Consider the following 21,689-nt stretch of genomic DNA (forward strand, 5'->3'; position numbering starts at 1 on the left):
TACTAGAAATGGAAGCAGCACAAAAATTAACATTTACACAAAAGTTTGAAGATGTTCCTGAGAGCTTGTTTGGAGACTCTAGCAGGGGAGCACAGCTACCCGCATACCCTTGACCGAAGAACGGTCCTCCTCTATTGGGGAAGGCCGTCCTCTTCAATAGAGTGCGCAGCTTCGGGAGGGACGCACATGGAACAGTGAGGGAGGAAGGCGACCCGCCTAGCCAGCCAGATCAGCCGCATCAACCCTGGCGATCAACGGGGTGACAGATGTCGCAGCCAGATCGCCCTCACATCCATGAAGATGCTCCTGTATCAGCAGGAATGTTGTGGAAGAATACGGAATAATGGAGAAGGTAGTTTTCTGGGGAGAAGTTACGTTCTTTCAGGAGCCTTTGGTGAGTTCAGTTCCATGAAACAGGCACATCAAAACAAAACCTTATCGGGGTACCCACCCATTCTTCAGGAACGTCACCATCCCCACCAGCCCCAAGGACCCCACTGACCACCCCAACAATCAATAATAACTCTGAAGACAACATCAATTCTTCTCAAACAGTTTAATAGCAAATAAACAAAGGAAGGTACCACACTTGGCAGATACAAAATGACTTTTTGTCCGTGTGTCTGTGCAATTAAAACAGATTTAGGTTCCCCGTTGGGACAAAAGGAAAAACACACAAAAAAAGGAAGGAGATTCCTTTTAAACACATACTCCCTTGCTCCAAACTTGTAACAATTTTTTTTTTCTTTTTTAATCCACTACACAAACTCTGTGATCAGGTCAGAAAAGCGACAAAGGCTCTTCTTGCCCTTTTTTTTTTTTAAACCATTAAAGTAAAATCCATAATTTTCTACATAGTACAACACAAGTTCACACAGAAAAGACATTTTCTTTTGCAAATCAAAACAGGAAAGAAAGGAAAGCTCAAACAAGGTAAAGGAAAAGCATTTCTACGGCTGAATCACGACTTTGAGTTGATTGAATCCCGTTGTTGCTGCAGAACAGACTGTGCGTTTGGTCATAGTGGCAATTTTTTTTCTCTTCACATTGTGAAATCACTTTACATTGTTTTCTAGTAGAAAAGGCAAAAAACTGTACAAAACCCCTAGTGTTAAATACAACGTTTGTACCAATAAAAAACTCACACAGGTTTGTCTCCAAAATGTAAAGTTTCTTTTTTTTTTTTCTTTTTAAATTATTCACAAAAAGCAGCTGGAAATCAGAAAGGCAGCTGCCGCTCCAGGGTCTCAAATCCATTAAAACCACCACAGAACAATTAAAACAATCAGAGAGAGAAAAGGAAAAGGAAACAACGTCCAACGTTTGGCATTTGGTTTTATCCACAGGTTTTCCCAGAGCTCCTCTTGGAATTGAAAGCAAAATGTATTGGCAAACACGGATTCTGAATACACAGGAAGGGGAGCCTCGGCGCCTTCTGCCAACAGAGGCGGCTCTGTGCAGTCAGACTGTGGGGTGCACGGCAGTCTCGCTCAGGCTGGGGTTCCTGGCCTCTTTCCATCCAATCACCCCTTCCAGGAAATTAAGCAGCCTACCATACACTGGGCCTCCATTTGGCCGCCCTTTCCTCCTAGTAAGAGTGGCCTCAAGCATAATACTAGGCAACCCGCCGGGTCCCACAGAAGAAACTCTGCCAGGACCCCTTCCTTCATCAACCCCTGCATGGATGACGCTAACAGTGCTTCTACCTTCCCCACCCCCCTCCCCCCCCCACCCCCCGTCCCTCAGCTACCCCTCTTCACCATTCCCTGGACAATCCTACTTCCCAGCTCTCCCACCCGCCAGCAGCTTAGGTCTGGGTGGAATCTATCACAAACTCCTCCCTCTGCAACCTCTTACCTCCACAGATCCATCCCGTGACCTCTAGTCTCCTCTGGCCTCTCCCTCTGCCATTCACATTCTTACTCAAGTCCCTAAGACCCTGAGGCTGGATGGTGCCACAAGAGAGGAGAGCAAAGTTCCCCTCAGGGAACCAAGGAACTGGCTTGCCTGGCACCCAGGGACAGTAGCTATTTGGCTCTTCACCCAATTAAAACAAAAACAAAAACAAAAACAACAAATCCCTGCCCTCACCCCCACCCCACTAAGCTAAGCAAGAGCAGAGCTGTGGTGAAGAGCCAGTGTGGGGTAGTTGGTGCCCAGGGCTGTAAACAGTGTGAAGACTGTAGTATTGTGCTTGTCACCTAGGAAAAGCGCTGGCAGGTATATTGCCGCTTAGTGCATGGATGGCCTCCTCCGAGTGGTTAAGAGCACCCTCCTTCTTCGGGGCTGAGGGACACTCACTACCCCTAATGCGCTGAACCTCTTGCCCACCCGCGGCCACCTTCTGGGTTCTATCTCTGCTCCTCGTGCCTGTCCAGGCCCCCTCCCCACCCATCTCTGAGCAGAGCAGCCAGCTTCCGCCGTCCCCCCCCCACCCCCCCCCAATGCTGAGGCCTGGAGGCCACATGAGGTGACAGTCTAAGTGCACAGGCAAACGCTCTAAGGGCAATAGAGGAGAAAGTTGCCACTTCAAAATAAAACAATACAATCTTGAAAAAAATAATCAACCCCACAACAATTTAAAACAGCTTCTTTGAAACCCTTTTAAATCGGTCAGTTTTTGCACAAACTATAGAAAACAGAGAGGTGAAGGTGATATATACGAAGGTGTGAAGAAACAGCAGGAAACATGCAAAACTTGTTTTTTCTGGGCATAATCTTAGTAGGAAAGGAAAAAATTCAAAACAAAAAAACACAAAAACAATACAAAAACAAAAAAAAAATCAAAGCATCACATTTTGCTGTGGAGACTGTAGGAACAAGCATGGAGGCGGGCACAGCGGGGCTGAGGGGAAGGGGCCAGAGGGATTTGAAGGCTCCCTGCAGGGTCACTACAGGGAAGAACCACAAAAGAAAAAGAAAAAGGGCTGGCTGGGGCCCAAATTGCAGCCTGCGGTCAAAAAGGAAAGGGGTTCAGGTGTTTTCTGCAGTTGAGAACTCAGAAAAACAAAAAGAACACATGCGGTCTCCTCAAGCCCCACAAACTATATCAGCAAAATGTGCTCAGGAGCCTCAAAGGTTTTAGTGACATCTTTTATTTCATTGTTTACTTCAAAGTTGTCTTTAAAACTAAGCACACAGAGAAACAAAGCCTAGAAACGGACTGGCTGTGTGTTCACAGAAATACAAACACCACGCGGTATGTGCTAGTAGGGCTGCTCTGAAGACAGTTACAAAGAATTGGAATCACAAAATCAAGTGGTTATCTTATGAAGTTCTAGAAAAATAGATTTTTTTATATTCAAATGCAAGTTTAAATATTTCCCCTTCAGCAGTCGTTCTAGCAAAACCAATTTGGCAGCACAAAAGAAAAAAAAAGGAAAAGAAAAAAAGAAATAACAAAGAAAGAAACAAACATAATAAAAATACACGTCAGCATCAAAGGTCAACACAAGGTCAAAGGTGAGAGTTCAAGCATCAGAGAAGCTGAAGAGACAGGGATTTGGACGATGTACTTGACGCCACATCGACATGCTTTAGGCACAACGATGAACAAACGGCAGGAATCTAGAAAAAAAAACAAACCAGAAAGAGGGAGACCCACTGAGTTACACAGAGCAATACATCCAAACAGAGAGAGAGAGAGAAAAGGAACACTCACTGTGTACAGCCCTGAAATGAGGAGGCGGGCGGGGCGGGGGCTGGGTAATGACAGGGAACTTTTGCACATGCTAACAATGGACACAGGGAAAAGTCAAAAAGGACATGGAGGACACCAAGAAAACATCCAACTGCCAGAGACAGAAGGGAACCTAAGGCTTGGATTTCCCGAGGCGCCCCAACTCGTCCCAGGAAGAAGGTAAGGTCTCTCTGGTGGAGCAGAGGTGCAGCCTCCCCACTCCTCAAACCCAGGAGAAAATAGAAGACCATGGCTGGGGTGGGGGAACTCTCTAGGGGAGAGGGCCAGGATTTCTCCTCAATTCTACAGGGATGGCCTTTTGTTTCCAGAAATCCAAGCTTTTAGTTTCCACACAGGCCCTGGCCACTCATGTGGGACCCAGGAGACAGTGTCTGGCTGCATTCAAGGCAAATCAATTTCATGATAAAACCCAAGTAAGAAACAAAACTATAGCAGAAAACACATTTATGTAAGTGAAACCCCCACACAACAGAAAAGGATTGCTTAAGACTCGACTGCTAGTCTCCACTCTCCGAACTGAACCCTTCCACACCGTGAGACTTATAGGGGAGCAGCTTCTTCACAAACCATCTTTGGCCTGGGGAGAGAACTGTGCTCAAGGGCAGTGCTACTGTGCTCACTCGCTGGGCAGGAGAGAGGAGAACAGAGAGAAGTGCCTGGTCTCACCAGCTGGCCGCTGTGGCAGCCCAGGGCCCTGCTGTGGCACATGCTCCTTTTAGAAAAGAGAACTCACAAGCAGGTATGAAACCTCTGGGTCTGCTATCAAAGGTGGGCTGACTGCACCTTTGCCTTTCATATTATTCAAAAAGGCATTTCAGAAGGTCCGGGAGCCCAGGACAAATCCATGGACAAATAATTGTGAAATGGGGGAGGAGGGGGATGGGAGAGAAAGTAGGGAGGGAGTGGAGTTCTGGGCTTTGGAAAACCCCATAATGGCCAAGGAGGAAGACAGAACAGAAGGTCAGCTATCACAGCACCGGCAGCACCCTGGGGAGCACAGCTCTCTCCTCCGCCAATTCACAGCATTAACTCCTTCCCCTCTGGCAGATTATTAGCTGGGCTGCAAACGGGCCACAGAGAGTCAGTAGTTTCAATCATACACAGCACCCTGTGTGTACAACAATCACATTCTGGATTCTACAAAATCCTGGCCTTTTCCAGAGATATAATTTAGGTAATAAATATTCTCCACCCCGGAGCTGTATAAAACTTCTATAAAAATAGAAACGACATTCTTGGTTCCAGCCGGTTGGGATTCAGAACAGCGCCTCCCCAACCTAGCATTTTTTTCTTTTTTTCTTTTTTCTTTTTTATTTTTATTTTTTGCATTTATTTAAAAAATCCCATCATGACCCTGGAAGCCTTTGGAACAGTTTTATCCTTGAAACACAGGACACATTTCTCCCAGTGCACGGAATTCAAGTTTACGTGGTTCAGCTTAAGAAGTATGTTTCACGTTTCTTAGAGGACAACAGACCCAAGTTATCACTATGAGAAGGGAACAGCTGTCCCTGCTTCAATGGGATAATCCAACACCACCAAACTATCTGTACAACAGCAAGACGGTCAATCCCTGTCTGTGACCCAAAGGGACAGCATGACAAGGAGAGAGTCCCCATCTGACTTAATACCAAGGCAACCCCTTTAATCTCATCTCTGCTGTTAGGGGTCAGGACCGATGTTTGTGAGGCTTAAGATCCCAGGGACCCTGTCCCTGGCCTTGGCTAAGAGTCATATCCCAACAGGGCTACCTCTGCCCAGGTGCACATTCCCAACAGCGCGTCCTTTCTGGCTCTCCAGCCCCACAGCATTTCTTGGAGCAGAGGAAGGGCCCAAAGGCTGTGTGGGTCACAGGCAAGAGCCGCAGTGATGCCTGTGGGAGGCAGCAGGGAGCTAACTGTAAGCATGAGGACAAAAATGAACATGGTAATACTGAGGTAAATGAACACTAAATCCATATGGAGGCTGTAAACGTCCTGTTGTCTCCTCTGTCCCCAAGAGCAGAAGGGGCTGGAGTGGTTAGAAGAGGGGCCTGTCTTGGGGGGGCGGCGGAGGGAGGGCAGGAATACCACATCTGGGATCCCTCAACCACAGAGGCAAGCAAAGATTTCTCATCCTTTTACGGATAAGTGCTGGCCGCTGACAAATGCAGCACTCTGGCTTAAAGGTGCCTTCTGGTTCAGGTACACCAAGAAGAAGGCTCCCCCCCGCCCCAATTCAATGGCTTTTGATCACTCTGCTCAGGAGAGGTGCCCCCTTCAAGCTAGATACTGTAAGCTCTTCTTAGGTCTACCCTCATGAGAAAACTGTGGCTTGGGATGGAAGTGACACTCTGCTGTGGTCAACTACAAGGAAGGAAACCAGACAGTGTCTTGCCTAGAGACCTTGTTTAAAGGGACCTATTAGAAATGGGCCGTGGTCTAACAATATGGTGTTGAAATAACCTAAAAACGATCTTTTTGACTGGCTGCTTCTCCTTAACAGCCATCAGCCAGCCGGAGCCAATCCAACACCAATGGGTGGCTGGAAAAGCCGGTAATGGGTGATGTCTCCCTGCATGTTGCCTATGTCAAGCTAATTTAACAAATGCTTTATTTCCACAGAACTGTCTTCCCCTTCTTGGGAAAGAGCAGCAGAAATTCTGCACAAGAATCTGAAAAACAGGTGGCAAGAACTCAATAACTCCCCAGAAGATAGCTATGGAGGCACTTCAGCCTCTGGTTCCTGGGGCCAATGGATGTGGGTCACTGTCCTCACCTCCAAAGCCAGCCTCGCCTCTGCCCTCCCCCCCCCCCCCCAAAGGCTCTTGGGCACTAGTTCTCATTTCACCCACTCTCGCACTCAGGGAGATTCTGGGGTCAATTTTTGGTTTCACTCAGTCCTCTCTTGGGGTAGTGTGGGGAAAGGTCTGATCTTTTTTAATGCTTCTCCATTCCCCCTCCTCCCCCCAGGGCGGTTTGATGTTGGTCCTTCTCAACACACACTGGTTACAAACACAGCAAACTTTAAATAAAGAAAAAAACTCAGGATATGGCACCTAAACTCCAAAGTAAAACACTGGAAACCAAAGCACAAACTCGTCCTCTGTACGAAGCGAAACTCCCACAGAAGGCAGAAGCCGAGTCTTCGGGGCAAGCTGTGCCTGCGAGAGTGGCAGGGATCAGGGTCCAGGGCTGTCAACACACAGCCTTAGGGCTTCGAATCATTAAGGGTGCTCCTCCCCCACTTACCAGAAGACCCTCTCACTCCAGTCTCAGAGGGGAGCACGCTCAGTAGGGCTTGCTGTCATTCTTCGAACGTTTGAGCTGCACTTTAAGCCGCTTCATTCCAATCTGAAAGCCGTTCATGGACTGGATGGCAGCTTGAGCCGAAACAGGATTGTCGTAACTTACAAAACCTGTGTATCCAAGCAGAAACCTGGGTGAGGGACATGATGAGCCAAGAGATATCTTATGAGCATAGTCTCAAATCCCAAATTTCTCAGCAGGGACAAGAATTCTGGAAATTGTATCACATGAAACAAATTAGATTCCCGACAGTACCACTTGACTTCTACATGGCACTTTTAAGTTTTCTGACCAACTATTTCCATACATTATTTTTACTTCCGGAGCAACAGTATGGGTAGAAATCCATCATCCATAAACAGCAATAAAAAAATTGATCTGCCCAAGGTTGAGTTAAATGGTAACCCAATCCAAACCCTGCTCTTCCTGCTTTCAGACCCTTTCTGTTCTCAGTGGTAAAGGCACTTAACCCTCCCGACACCAAAAGAGAAGCCAACATACCAAAACACTTGCTCAGGTTTGTCTGCTTGTCTATGAAAACCTTGGCAGACACGACATTCCCAAAGGGCATAAACATCTGCAGCAGGTCCTGATCTCCAAACTCCTGGGGCAGGTGGTAGATGAACAGGTTGGCTCCCTCTGGACCTTCAAAATACCCAGTGATCGAAAAGGCATCAGTGTTGGGGCCCCTGGGTGGCTCAGTTGGCTGAGGGTCCGACTCTTGGTTTTTGCTCAGGTCATGATCCCAGGGTCATGGGATCCGCTATCAGCACAGAGCCTGCCTAGAAATCTCTCTCTCCCTTTCTCTGCCCCTCTCCCACTCTTACTCGCATTCCCTCTTTCTCAAAAATACACATTTAGAAGAGAAAAAAAAAAGGCCTTCAGTATCAGTGTCAAACTTACCCCCCACTGCTTCTCATTTCTACCTGCATTAAAACAGTCTGTGTCCCAACACACAAATTCATTTGGAGAACTACAGATTCTCCAAATACGAAACAGGAACTAAAGGGCAATCACTGAAACAGACTCCTTCCCACTAAGGCGTGTTAGGATTTGACCTTGTGGGAGGAGCAAGTGCTGAGACAATAAACTAGGCAGACTTGCGTGTGGTGCAATAAAACTGGAGACTAAAGACTTGTACAGAAACACAGAAAAAGAAGTAGAGAGAGATTATAAACATAACAGGTTTCCAAACTGTGCTAGAAAGTATCGGGACAGCAAAGAGAGATTGGCAGTTGTGAGGCAGGAGGTGGGGGCCGGGAATGACTAAGGGACATGAGGGAATTGCGGGGGTGGGGGGAGCAATGGAAACATTCTCCATCTGTAAAGGTGGTTACATGACTGTATGCATTCATCAAAGCTCACAGAGCTGTATGCTTCCCAAAGGGTGAATTTTACCACATGTATAGTATACCTCAATAAAAAGAAATTACATTTTAAAAAGTGCCTATGACTGGAGCACCTGGGTAGCTCAGTCAGTTAGGCATCTGACTTCCATTCCGGTCATGATCTCACGGTTCATGAGTTGGAGCGCCGCATCAGGCTCTCAGCTGTCAGCACAGAGCCCTCTTCGGATTCTCTGTCCCCCTCTTTGTCCGCCCTTTTCCCACGTGTGCACACTCTCTCTCCCTCTTAGGTGTCCAACTTCGGCTCAGGTCATGATCTCACAGCTTGTGGGTTTGAGCCTGCGTCAGGCTCTGTGCTGACAGCTCAGAGTCTGAAGCCTGCTTCAGATTCTGTATTTCTAATTTCTCTCTCTGTGCCACCCCTCTGCTCATGTTCTGTCTCTTTCTCTCTCAAAAACATAAAAAATAATTTAAAAAAAAGTAACATTTAAAAAGAAAAAGGTATCTATGATTAACTCTGAGCTCAAAACCAGAATGTGCTTTCTTCTTCCAACCATTTACACTCAATGACTTTCTAACCAAAGGCAACTTATTATAACTGCAGTCCAGCCATTCTCCAGCCACCCAGCCTCCCTGCTGTCACCAAACACATTACAGAACACTACTGCATCAGGGCCTTTGCACTGATGAAACAGAGGTGTTCCTCTGCCCGCATTACCCTTCCTCCTCTAGATGTATGCATTGCTAGCTTACTTCCTCAGGTCTCTGATTAAACAGCAAGTGAGAGACCTTCTCTGACCATTCTACACAAAATGCTGTGCCTCTGGTGCTCCCCATCCCTCTTTCCCATTCATCAGTCTTCAGAGCACCATATGGAACACCTCATGTTTTTCCTGCTTTATTCTGTCCATCTCCATAGTTCTTCCAGTTCCTCCACTACCATATCCTAGGTACAGAAGCATCTTGATTCAGAGCAGGTGAGGATGCACCGTACCAGGAGTCCTTGCTGCCATGGCGAGAGAGGCTATGTGTCTTTTCCCCACATCAGTGCTTAAACCTTGCCAGCTTTGGGCTGCAGAAATCCAGTCAAGTATGAGCACAGAGGTGTCAGCAGGACTTTCTATTGATACAAACCACCTTCACGCCTCTTTCTGCCTAGAAAAGTCTCTCCTGAATTTAATCCCATTTATGCCACAGCACACACTTCCCAATCCATCAACCCACGGGCCATAATTTTCTGTCCCGTCACCTTCAGTGCCTCGTTAATTAGGAAAAGCACAGATCAGAAAATGAGGAAAATGCCAAGTAAGAGAGCTTAAAAGGGACACCTTGACAGAAGATATCCTCTGAGAAATTTATAATCCACAAAGATGACTTCTTAACAAAGACAGATTGTCAAAATACTGTCACACGGTAAGGTCAGTATGCTTCTTCATCTAAAACCTGCAGCCAGATTACAGGAGGGCAAATACAGGTTCTCATGTAAGCCACATCCAGAGAACAGTCCCAAAGCAGAGCACACTTCTCAGCACAGAACTTCTCAGTCTACCCTTGACACTGCCAAAGAAAAGCACTGATCTGACCACCTCAACGATCCTCCTGGCCTCTGCCCTGCCTTCAGCTCCACCTGTGGGGAGAGCGACCCCCTCGTCGTCCTTCCGCACTCACCTTCCTTCTGGCTTCCAGCAGCACCGATACTCTGCTGTGTCAACAGGTTCTGGTTGTACAGAGTAGGGAGTGCCGCGGCAGCATATTGCTGGATTCCCGAATAGGCCTGCGTCAGGGCCTCCATGGTGCTCCCGGTGCCGTTGGAAAGGCCACTGCTGCCCAGGCCACCATTTAAAGCAGCCATCCCTTGGTTGTGGGGAAGAGCAGGATTAACATATTGGGAAGACTTGACTGACGCCAAACACGACTCCAAGGTTTTCCCTTTTATCTCTCTCTCAGCTTCTCCCTGACTGGTCAGGTCTCAGGACACTCACCAGGCCTTACTGCCAATGGGAACATTAAAAAATGCCACACGCAGGTGTGGCTCTCCCCATTACATTCTTCCTACCTGTGTGAGACATGACAACACTTACACATGACCTGCTCCATTTTCTCTCTGGCTTTCTGCTACTTTCTCACAAAGCTGGAATGTGGCAAAATAAGCATCCCATATTTGGAGACTAAAAGGGGTGTGTGTGGTTTACGACAAGATGTGGGTAAACCCTATCATCAAAACAGCAGCAAATTCTATGTGCCTGATACTGTACTAAGCCATGAGCTCAGCACTTTACCTATGTTTTCATTTACTTCACAGCCCTCAAAGTATTCTACTCCCACTTCACAGATGAGAAAATGACCTTAGAAAGGGGGTATAAGGTTATAGCTAGTTAAGGAGCAGAGGTGGGATTTAACTCAGGTCTGACTTGAAATCCCACCATTATTCCTAACTTCACCGGGCCACCTTGTTCATTCCACTGGGGACCCTAAGATGTGCTACCTGAACAAAGAATGGCCTGATGGCATCCAGGGGCTGTCTCTTACCTGCCAAAGAGCTGACGTTGAGGCCTGCGGTTGCTCCAGCTAATGTCTGCAGGGCTCCAAGGGAGGCGATGGGGTTGACAGAGCTGCTGCTGCTGGAGCTCGGTGAGGACCCTGTGACCAGAAACCCAAGTGTTAAACTTGAGCCAACACGTGCTCCTCATGTCAACAGGAACCAAAGCACAAGAGTAATACTACTCAAGTATTCTCTTCATAAAGAGGTTTTCAGTTACTGATTCTGGTAACTGTCACTGTGGGACACAGAGTCAAATGACAGTTACAACAAACTCAAAACTGTGAGATTTCTCTTAAGTCACAAGATGACATTTGAAAATTAACTGTTCATAATCTTGACCCCTTTGGAAAGGGATGTTAACCACTCTCCAGAATGACAGACCCCTCTCTTGGGATTCTGCACAAGGCACATTGGGTTCTGGTGACACGCTTACCTGAACTGGTGAGTACGCTGAGGGGGCTGCTGGATGTAGTGAGAGCATTGGTACCACTTGGTGTGTTCTGAGCTGCACTAGCTGCAGCAGCTAGGGCAGCCAAATTCTGTAACTGCATTGCATTTAACCCTGCAACATCCAAAGCAAGAGATCAGCCAGCAGATAAAGGTTCCTCGTAACCACTCCAGCAATGACCGCACACACTGGTGAAGGCTGGTCCCAAAAGGACCTCTTCTAGATAAACCTTACAAGTAATACTACAAGGCTCCAAAAAAGATTCAGATATCACTCAATTCATTAAGAAACTTGACATCATTTCCTCAGAGAAGAGATATCTAATCCAACAGCATGACACCCCAAGTGAACATTCACAACAGGCACTGGCAATTAGGAAACCAGGAGAGGGTTAGGTCTGTGGTCTACCATCACACCAGGTGTCCAAGAGAACAACAAATGACAAAACCTATGGCACAGAGCAGGACTGCATCTGAGCCCCTCGCTCTCACTTTATGGGGGATTTGCTCTTTCCAGCGGAGGTGGACAGGCAGAAAATGCAGCAGGATTCAGGTGGCCAAAGGAGGAATGACAGGAGGGGAATACATGTGAGAACAGCAATAGGAGAAAGACTAAGGAAAAACCACCACTTTAATAGCAGATTACTCATCAGAAAGAAGAGAGAGAAAAACAATGCGGGGGGGTGGGGGGGGGAAACACCTCCAAGTAGAATCCAAGCAACAGTTAAAAGGAACAAGAAATCTGAACTGCACCGACAGTGTGTTGCAAACCATTTATTGGACCATGGAAAAGCAGATGGGAAGTGGTTTGCGGGGAGAGTTAGGAAGAATAAAAAACGAAACTACAACAGAGATTTCCAAAAACTTAGCAACTTTCGAAAAACGTACCAAACTCCAGGTCCCTAAGACAAAGTGAACCACTATCAAAATTTCTCACACACTAAAATGCAGTTCACCTAAGACTACCCCTTTCTCAAATACACTTGCTGGGCCTTCACCCACTGCAGAAGGGTTAGGGGCAGAGGCCCTGGGACTGCTCCACTCCCTACCTCCACTAACTTGTCTGATGGCCCTACTTTTGTCTGTGGAGCCCCATTTTGTCATCAACTCGGATATTTGTCAATTAAGTTTTCTATGCATGTTAACAGCAACAAAAGGTAATTCACCTAAGAAATTAACACGTATAAGACACAGAGGTAAATTAACTGCCTAGATTTCAGCAGTTTCTGGGTAAGTCATTTGCATGGATTTCTTCTTAGACTTTACAGATTCACTGGAAAAGTCACGTTATTGTGGAAATAAAGAGTTCCTGCAATCTTCTCCTTATCAAAACGGCCTCAGATAGCCCACACATGCTAACACCTCTTTTTCCATCTTCCTCCTCAATAGAGACTTAAAGGGGTGGGAGTATCAGACAACCCCAAAGCAATCTTGCATCAGCAACTAACAGAGCCACCTTCTAGAGACAAGGCGGTTGAGTTCTGGGATGTGCATCTTGCGTTGGGTTTATGTAATGAGTGGGAAAACATTTGTTTTCTGTACAAACGGTGCAAAACTCTCAGACTGTTGTTAGCTGGGTCTGGTGGCCTGGTGGCTGCTGCTCCTCCACAGCAGCGTAACACTTACCTCCCATTGGGTGGAGGCTGCTCAGGGTGTTGAGGTTCCCAGAGGAGGCAGTCTGCTGAAGGAGCTGCAAATAAAGCTAGACATTACACCAAAAAACAGAACAAGAGTGAGAGTGAGGGCTGGTTCTGCATCTGGGATAACTCTACAGCACAGCAAAGCGAGAGTGCAGAGGCCCCCAGAGAGAAGAGTTGAAGACAAGAACCCAAGCCAACACAACAGAAACATGAGGCTTATGACAGCACAGGACAATACGACACAGCTAAAGCCCTGGCCCAGAAGACATTTACAGTCACTGAGTACTGACCAAGCTCAAGTCCCTGGGCAACAGAAAGGCAGCACAGCAGAGGACAGAAGTCGAGCAGAGAACCAAGCTCAGCTATGCAATCCACTGCAATGAGAGTCTGCAGATGGAGGACTGCCACGCCTAGTTCCTCACTCCCAAGTTCTTAGTTCACTCCGCACACATCTTATTTTGCAGATTGTTCCCACCTAGGCACTCAATTTCTACTTCACACTACTATTATTTTAAATATCAAATCTAAACCATTTCAGGGTATTTCTTGGAGTCATTCTTTAGTGGCGACAACGGAACATGAAAAGACCAATCTTTTGATGCTATATATCCATACGGCCCCGTTTATCTCCTCCCCCACAAACTGGTCTTCACTGTTACGGATGACCAAATGACTGACGAACGGACTGATCATGATCAGTTCAGCGTATATTCTTTCAATTGCTGCCCCCTAACAAATACAACAAGAGGTTGTTCATGAGCTTATGGATCTCCATGATCTTACTATCTTTGCAAACAGCAACCTTTGACTAACAAACCGGCTGAAAACCTTTGCTCCATTCAAAGCCAATCACTTTTCCTCATGTACAACTGGTATCCTCGTTTCTGAATCCTTTATTCAACCTGTTGCCCATTTCCATGAACACCCGATCTGGTTCCTCAGTCATCATGAATCCCTTTAAGTCCATATAGGTTTTAGGTTCTCAAACCTCCAGATATAGAATGAGAAAATGTATATACACACAATTTTTATCAGCTTCTCAATGGAGTCCAAACCCCACAAAGATTAAGAACCACTGCTCTAGTCTAAACAGACTAGAGGTTCAAGTCCACCTATTCCAGAAAGAACCTCATAATTAATATTAATGTACTATCATTTATATACCACATGTCCTCATTTTTGTCTTCTTAAATACCCTGGGCAATGTGCTCAACCCCAACTGATGGGCTGTGCATTCTATACTTGGCACCTTCGTTTCCTCCCTAAATGAGAACAGTTCTGAGGGCAGGGATCATGTCTAACGGAAACAAAAAGACCGCAGCTCTCAACAAATACCATCATGTGCTGCTGGATGTGGTGATGGCAATAAAAAGGAGACTCTACCCTAAAAAAGAGCTCCAAAACTCTCTAAGAAAGGCGAATGCACATAATGGAGATCATTTTTAACGCATTATCATTTTGGCAGAAGACTAAAATAAAATCTCTCTGAATTTCCTGAACTTACAAGCAATGTTCTAGTACTAAGAAACAACTTAATCTGATGAGATATACCAACCATCTATACTTTTTGACTTCAGAGAAATACTAGCTGGAAAACTGGGATTTCTTCTAACATTTTAGAAATATGAAGACCAGGAGGCAGCAAATTAGCCAAAACTCAATACTGGGAGACAGAAATCATTGCCTTTCTTGTTTCTGTATAGGACAATGTTTTAAAGGATGTTTTAAAATTTAAATGTTTAAATTACATACTTTTAGAGTAAAAGTATGTAATTATTCTTATGTGTATATTTTTGGGACTATCCATACGAATCTATTGGTTTCACCACTGATTTTCCTTCATTGACAGCTTCACAGATGAGATAGTTTTAAGTATTTCGTACTGCTATTCTTTTAAGATTTTAAAGCAGTGATAATCCCCTGTAACATATTTGTAGATCTAGTAAATCTAAACACCAAATTAGAGCCTTTGGACTACGTAAGTCAAACTCAAGAACAAGATGGAAAGAGTTAAAGGCTATCCATCTATAATGTAGGGAACTCAAATATACACCTGTAATACTCATTTAATAATGTCTGTGCCAGTATCTTGCTCTCTCAGTGGAAAGAAACATTTACCATACTCTTCAGGAAAGACTCAATAAGCATTTAATTATGTTCTCTACATCTGGGAGAAAGAAATATGGAGATATTTGGTAGTTAAGATTCTCTTAGGATTTTCTTTTTAAAAAAATGAAGTGACAGGGACACTGGAGATATTTCTAAATCTTTGTATCAGGAAATCAGGATTTCACTTTAATAGTAATGGAAGTCTCAAATTATAACCAAAGTTGTGTTTATAAGACCGAGAGAGAGAGAGAGAGAGACAGAGAGATACACTAACATAACTTAAAAGAATATTGCATTGCCTAAAGTTTTACGTAAAATTTTGATATGTTAAAGTCGTAAATGCCATTGTGTCTATTAGCTAGGGATGGCACAAGAAGAAAACAGCTGGGAGCTTGCACAGTCTGCAGAAAGCAAACCACAAAGACTCACTGCTAAATACTGGGGTCCAAGAGTATTTAGACCAGCAAGGTTTCCCCACACAGATGCTGCGCTGATTTGCTGCATCTGCTGCTGGAGCTGCTGGGCCATTCTCTTCTGTTCTTTGTCCTTCTGCGTATCAGCAAATTTTACCACCATGGGAGATGAGCAGCCCTATGAAAACACCAAAGCCAAAGGGTGAAAGTCCTCCTTCTACACGAAGGAAAAATCCTCCTTTGTAGTGACACACAGGATGCATTCTAATTTCATTCACTGCCACATGACTCTCTTCCTGACAGACACAAATGGCAAAAAGCAAATTTAAAAGGGCAACTTCTAATATGTTAATTTTTTAAAAAGCAATCATTTTTTTCACTTTAAGATGCTTAGCCTGCTTAACCTTTAGGGCAGTCAGATGCTGCAGAACTTTAATGGCCAACTGTCCTAGCACTCTCAGGCTAAGGAACTTTTCCCTTTCATTCATCTGTTCCCTACCTCCATGGTCTGTGCTTGGTGCATTGCCTTGATAGCCGTCTGTGCCATGGCTCTTGTTGTAAAAGTCACAAATGCACAACCTGGTAAGAGAAGTGTCAATAACTCATTCATTCATTTGCTTATCAAATATCCGATTGACATTTACTGAGCACCTACTATGTGCCAAGTACTATGCTAGCAATAACAGTCATGGTTCCTGCCTTCAGGGGTTAGAGATCTAGTAAAGGAGACAGATACATTGTAACAGTGACTAGTGCTTCAGTGAAAAAGTAGGGAAGTACAACAAGAAAGAAAGTGCTTGATAAAGGGATAAAGGAGAGAAATCCTAATCCTCTAGTTCCTCTGGATAAGAAAGTGTTTCCATTAAGGACCTGTCCAAGCACAAAAAGAGAAAATTTTAATACATGACACTGAAGTGCAGAATGCAGACTCCTTAGGGGGATGGGACAATTCTAAAGGAATCAGTTGGTAGACGGAACCTACATTTACAATATCAAGCCCAGCCACTCCATCATCACAGGGTCATGTTAGCTAGTGATCCCTGGTTTCCACTGGTCTAACTAAAAGAGACTCTAAATTTAAGACCAGTATCTTTAAAGGCTAAAAATGTACCCACCTCGGCTCAGGCCATCAGGTCCCCGTAATATCCGGCATTCTTCAATCTGTCCAAATGAAGAGAACATGACTCGGATGTCATTTTCAGTGCACTTCTTGGAAATCATACCAATAAACAGCTTCCTGTCTTCCACTGCTAAGAGAGTAAAACACAAAAGGCTTGAACATCATTACTACAAGAGGTAGTATGGCACAGACCCTGGAGTCAGACCATCTATGTTTGGATCCTGGCTCTATGCCTTTATATCATATTACTTGGATTCTAAGATACACATTTTTTCATCATTTAGCAACTCATCTTATAATCAACTGAACCTTTAAATTGGAAACATTTAGATAAAATACAGTAATTTGCGATCCTGTGAAAGTTACTTAACCATTCTGTGCCTGTCACTTCTGATTAACAGGGCTAACCGTGTTTCTCTTAAAGGTAGCTGTAGGTATTAAATGCAAAGCACTCAGCATCTTGCCTAGCACTTAGTGATGTTTGCTCTTACTAGCAGTTCTACTACACCAAAGAAGGACAAGTTTTTCACATTTAATTGATATGACAAGAGAAACAGAACACACCTTTTGGTGAGTGTAAATGTCCACTTTCCTTTTCTGATTATTCTCTTGAGGACTAAGTTCTCCTTCCTACTTGTCCATCTCCCCTTCCCCCACTCTTGTCGTAGGAAATTATATTCATCAGAGACATTCCAGTTTACTCTAAAATGTTCTTGTACTATTTACGTATCAACTCTCTCCATCTCATTTATTTACCATATTTATTTTAAAGAAAAAAAAACCCAGACAATTTAGATGACAGATTACTTAGTGCAATGGACTACAATCTTACACCATACACAAAAATTAACTCAAAGTGGATTAGACTTAAACGTATGACCTGAAACCATAAAACTCCGAGAAGAAAACATAGGCAGTAAGCTCCATAAAACCAAACTTAAAGATGATTTTTTGGATCTGACTCCCAAAACAAAGGCAACAAAAACAGAAATAAACAAGTGGGACTACATCAAACTAAAAAGCTTCTACAGAGCAAAGAAAATCATCAACAAAATGCAAAGGCAACCTACTGAATGTGAGAAATATTTGCAAATCATGTATCTGATAAAGGGTTAATATCCAATATATAAATAACACCTACAACTCAGGAAAAACAAAACACAGCACCCAGTTAAAAAAAATGGGCAGAGGATCTGAACAGGTATTTTTCCAAACAAGACATGCAGCAAATGGCCATCAGGTACATGAAAAGATGCTCAACATCACCAATCATCAAGAAAATGCCAATCAAAGCAACAATGAAGTATCCCCTCCCACTTGTTAGAATGGCTATAATCAAAAAGACAAGAAATAACGAGTTGGTGAGGATGTGAAAAAGAGAGCCCTTGGTGCATTGCTGGTGGGAATGTAAACTGACTGCAGCCAATGTAAAAACCAACATGGTTCCTCAAAAATTTAAAAACAGAGCTACCATATAAGCCAGTAATTCCACTTCTGGGTATTTATCTGAAGAAAACAAAAACACAAACTCAGAAAGCTGCATACTCCGGGCACCTGGCTGGCTAAGTCGGTGGAGCATGTGACTCTTGATCTTGGCATTGTGAGTTTGAGCCCTACAATGGGTGTAGAGATTATTTAAAAATAAAGCCTAATGGGCCACCTGGGTGACTTGGTTAAGCGTCCGACTTCAGCTCAGGTCCTGATCTCGAGGTTCATGAGTTCAAGCCCCGCGTCGAGCTCTGTGCTGACAGCTCAGAGCCTGGAACCTGCTTCAGAATCTGACTCCCTCCTCTCTGCCCCTCCCCACTCATGCTCTGAAAATACACGTTAAAAAAAATTTTTTTTTAAATAAATAAATAAAGCCTAAAAAGAAAAACAGCTGCACACCCATGTTCACTGCAGCATTATTTACAATAGTCAAGACATGGAAACAACCTAAGTGTCTATCAACAGATGAGCAGATAAAGAAAATGTGGGATACACACACACACACACACACACACACACACACACACACACAGACACACACCCTGGATATTATTCAGCCATAAAAAAGAATGGAATCTTGCCATTTGTGGCGGCATGGATGGACCTTGAAGACTTTATGTTAAGTGAAATAAGTCAAACAGAGAAAGATACTGTATGATCTCACTTACATAAAACCTTAAAAACAAACAAAAAACTCCCTAAGTTCATAGATACAGAAACCAAATTGGTGGTTGGAGGTTGGGCGTAAGGGAGTGGGCAAAAAAGGTTAAAAGGATCCACAGGTGGGGCACCTGGGTGGCTCAGTCAGTCAAGTGTCCAACTTCGGCTCGGGTCACAATCTCCTGGTTCATGGGTTCAAGCCCAGTGTTGGGCTCTGTGCTGACAGCAGGCAGCCTGGAGCCTGCTTCAGATTCTGTGTCTCCTTCTCTCTCTCTGACCCTCCCCCTCACGCTCAGTTTTTCTCTCTCTCTCAAAAATAAATAACAAGACTTGAAAAAATGTTTTAAAGGATCAAAAGGTACAAACTTCCCATTATAAAATAATTTAGCCTGGTGACTACAGTTAATAGTAATGTAATGCACATTTGAAAGCTGCTTAGAAAGCAGACCTTAAAAATTCTCATCAAAACTTTTTTAATTTTCTTTTTTTTAATTTACATCCAAATTAGTTAGCATATAGTGCAACAATGATTTCAGTAGATTCCTTAGTGCCCCTTACCCATTTAGCCCATCCCCCCTCCCACAACCCCTCCAGCAACCCTCTGTTTGTTCTCCATATTTAAGAGTATCTTATGTTTTGTCCCCCTCCCCGTTTTTATATTATTTTTGCTTCCCTTCCCTTATGTTCATCTGTCTTGTCTCTTAAAGTCCTCATATGAGTGAAGTCATATATTTGTCTTTCTCTAATTTCACTTAGCATAATACCCTCCAGTTCCATCCACGTAGTTGCAAATGGCCAATATTTCATTCTTTTTGATTGCCAAGGAATACTCCACTGTATGTTTGTGTGTGTGTGTGTGTGTGTCTATGTACAACAAGCACATGACAGAAATTAGATATAAAATCCCAAGTCCTGTGGTGCCTTGGTTATATATATATACACACATATATATATATACATACATATATATATACACCGCATCCATTGATGGACATTTGGGCTCTTTCCATACTTAGACTATTATTGATAATGCTGCTATAAACATGGGGGTGCATGTGCCCCTTTGAAACAGCATACCTGTATCCCTTGGATAAATACCTAGTAGTGCAATTGCTGGGTCGTAGGGTAGTTCTAGTTTTAGTTTTTTGAGGAAGCTCCATACTGTTTTCCAGAGTGGCTGCACCAGCTTGTATTCTCACATCAAAACTTTTTTTGTTACTATGTCTGGTGACAGATACTAACTAGACTTACTATGGGTGATCATTTTAATATATACAAATACTGAATCATTATGTTGCACACCTGAAACGAATGTTTTATGTCACTTAGACTTCAATAATAATAATAAAAATAATAAAAATAATAATAATAATAAAAAGATTACTTAAAGCAAACACAACCAGATACCATCAGAATGAACACTAAACTGGCAGAAACCTTCTAAGGAGAAGGCTTTTACACACTTGCTTACCATTGTTCTTCTCACTGTCGGCAGGTTTCATCTGTATAGGATGATGCATCTAAAAAGGAAAACACACAGATACTATCACTGTACACACTGAAGGCATTCAGAAAGATAAGTGAGGACTCTAAAGGAAATACCAAAACCAGAGCCTTAAGAGTTCTCTCTATACTCACGTCTGCCTCAAGATAATTTTTTCCCAAAGTATCAAAATAGAGTATGAATCAAGAGGTTAAAATTCTTCTGGTTAAGAGAGAACTACATGACCTTCAGCCTATGTTCTTTGAAATATTCCCTTTATGTCCTCCTTTACATCAATTTCTGTGGCAGTTACTTTTTCCCCAAGATGGCTTTCAGTGTGGGCCTGACACCTATAAGTATGTTCCATGTGTTAAAACCACCACAGTTCCACTTCCTAGTAGGAGCTTTCTTACCCCTGGTAGGACCTTCATGTTGTGAAGAGCATTCTGCGCCTCTAATGCAGCTTTACGGGTGTAAAATGTAACAAAACAGCACCCTGCAATAAACAAGATTTCACAAAATCAAACCAGTCCTTTGAAAGCAGGTAATTCCTAGAGTACTCCCTCCTCCACAGACATACTGGAACTTCAAAGAGAAGACTGGGTATATTAAAATTAGCATCCCTCCCCGCAAAGAGAGAAAGGGGGGGGGGGGGAGGGAAAGAAGCAGAAAAACACCCTACACTACTTTCTATTCATTTTCTATATTGTTATAGTCTTCTAGTTCTACTAAAATTCTTAAGCTGCTCCTATAAACTTCTCTGGGAAAGATAACTTCCCTTGCAAAGGTCACAGTACCATGCCATTTGACGTACCCTACCTGGAGCACCGGGGAGTGTGCTGGGCAAGACACTCAGAACAAATAAAAAAGGGGCCTTGCACTCACAGCTTGTAGTCTACCAGGAACTCATTCTTTCTCAGAATAAATCAATCCTTATAGTCAATTTCTACCATACACATCAAACATAATAACCATTTATTAAATTATAAAATGACTAAAGAGCAAGAAACTCTTAATACCTTTTTTGGACCCTTGGTCCTCATCAAATATAATTAAGATTCTAACAGCACATGACACTAAGGAGATTTGTAGATTTTGTGATTTGTATCTTTATTAGGGATAGGAGGGGAGAGGTGTGTCTTATAAATATGGGCTCATCGTTCCATGAGATACCACCACATAGATTCCTTTCAAAATCACCCTGCAATTAAGATTTTAAAGTACTGCATGTTCTACTGCCAGTCGTTAATATAAAGGAACTATAATACTTTATATTTTTGGTTAACTATACACAGAGAGAAAATAATTTATCTGCTTCTTGATCCTCTGCTCTTAAGCTGGCTTCAAACCTAACAATCCTGCTTGCTCACATCTGCACTGTAGAACAGCTTCCACAGAAAATTATTCTAACATCGGTCATTTGGAAAAGAATATTGTATGTGCATGTATAGGGC

At 43.7% G+C, this 21,689-nt stretch overlaps 1 protein-coding gene across 15 annotated transcripts in view; it reads right to left on the minus strand.

Annotated features, from left to right (window-relative positions):
- Positions 1 to 541: 541 nt before the first annotated feature.
- Positions 542 to 21,689, minus strand: part of CELF1 (CUGBP Elav-like family member 1) — a 75,155-nt gene continuing 54,007 nt past the window's right edge. For 10 of the 15 annotated variants that reach the window (XM_047824138.1, XM_047824144.1, XM_047824139.1 and 7 more), the window contains 11 exons: positions 20,649 to 20,731; positions 20,224 to 20,272; positions 16,600 to 16,734; positions 15,984 to 16,063; positions 15,501 to 15,662; positions 12,949 to 13,024; positions 11,309 to 11,437; positions 10,863 to 10,973; positions 10,002 to 10,187; positions 7,489 to 7,632; positions 542 to 7,097 (listed from right to left, as the gene is read on the minus strand). In XM_047824138.1, the coding sequence (XP_047680094.1) occupies positions 6,970 to 7,097; positions 7,489 to 7,632; positions 10,002 to 10,187; positions 10,863 to 10,973; positions 11,309 to 11,437; positions 12,949 to 13,024; positions 15,501 to 15,662; positions 15,984 to 16,063; positions 16,600 to 16,734; positions 20,224 to 20,272; positions 20,649 to 20,731 (1,283 nt within the window). In that variant the 3' untranslated portion in view covers positions 542 to 6,969. The remainder of the gene's footprint in view (positions 7,098 to 7,488; positions 7,633 to 10,001; positions 10,188 to 10,862; positions 10,974 to 11,308; positions 11,438 to 12,948; positions 13,025 to 15,500; positions 15,663 to 15,983; positions 16,064 to 16,599; positions 16,735 to 20,223; positions 20,273 to 20,648; positions 20,732 to 21,689) is intronic. The other 5 variants (XM_047824132.1, XM_047824131.1, XM_047824135.1 and 2 more) reach the window with 5 other exon arrangements.

The sequence above is a fragment of the Prionailurus viverrinus genome, chromosome D1, assembly GCF_022837055.1.
Source record: "Prionailurus viverrinus isolate Anna chromosome D1, UM_Priviv_1.0, whole genome shotgun sequence".
NCBI classification, from domain to species: Eukaryota; Metazoa; Chordata; class Mammalia; order Carnivora; family Felidae; genus Prionailurus; species Prionailurus viverrinus.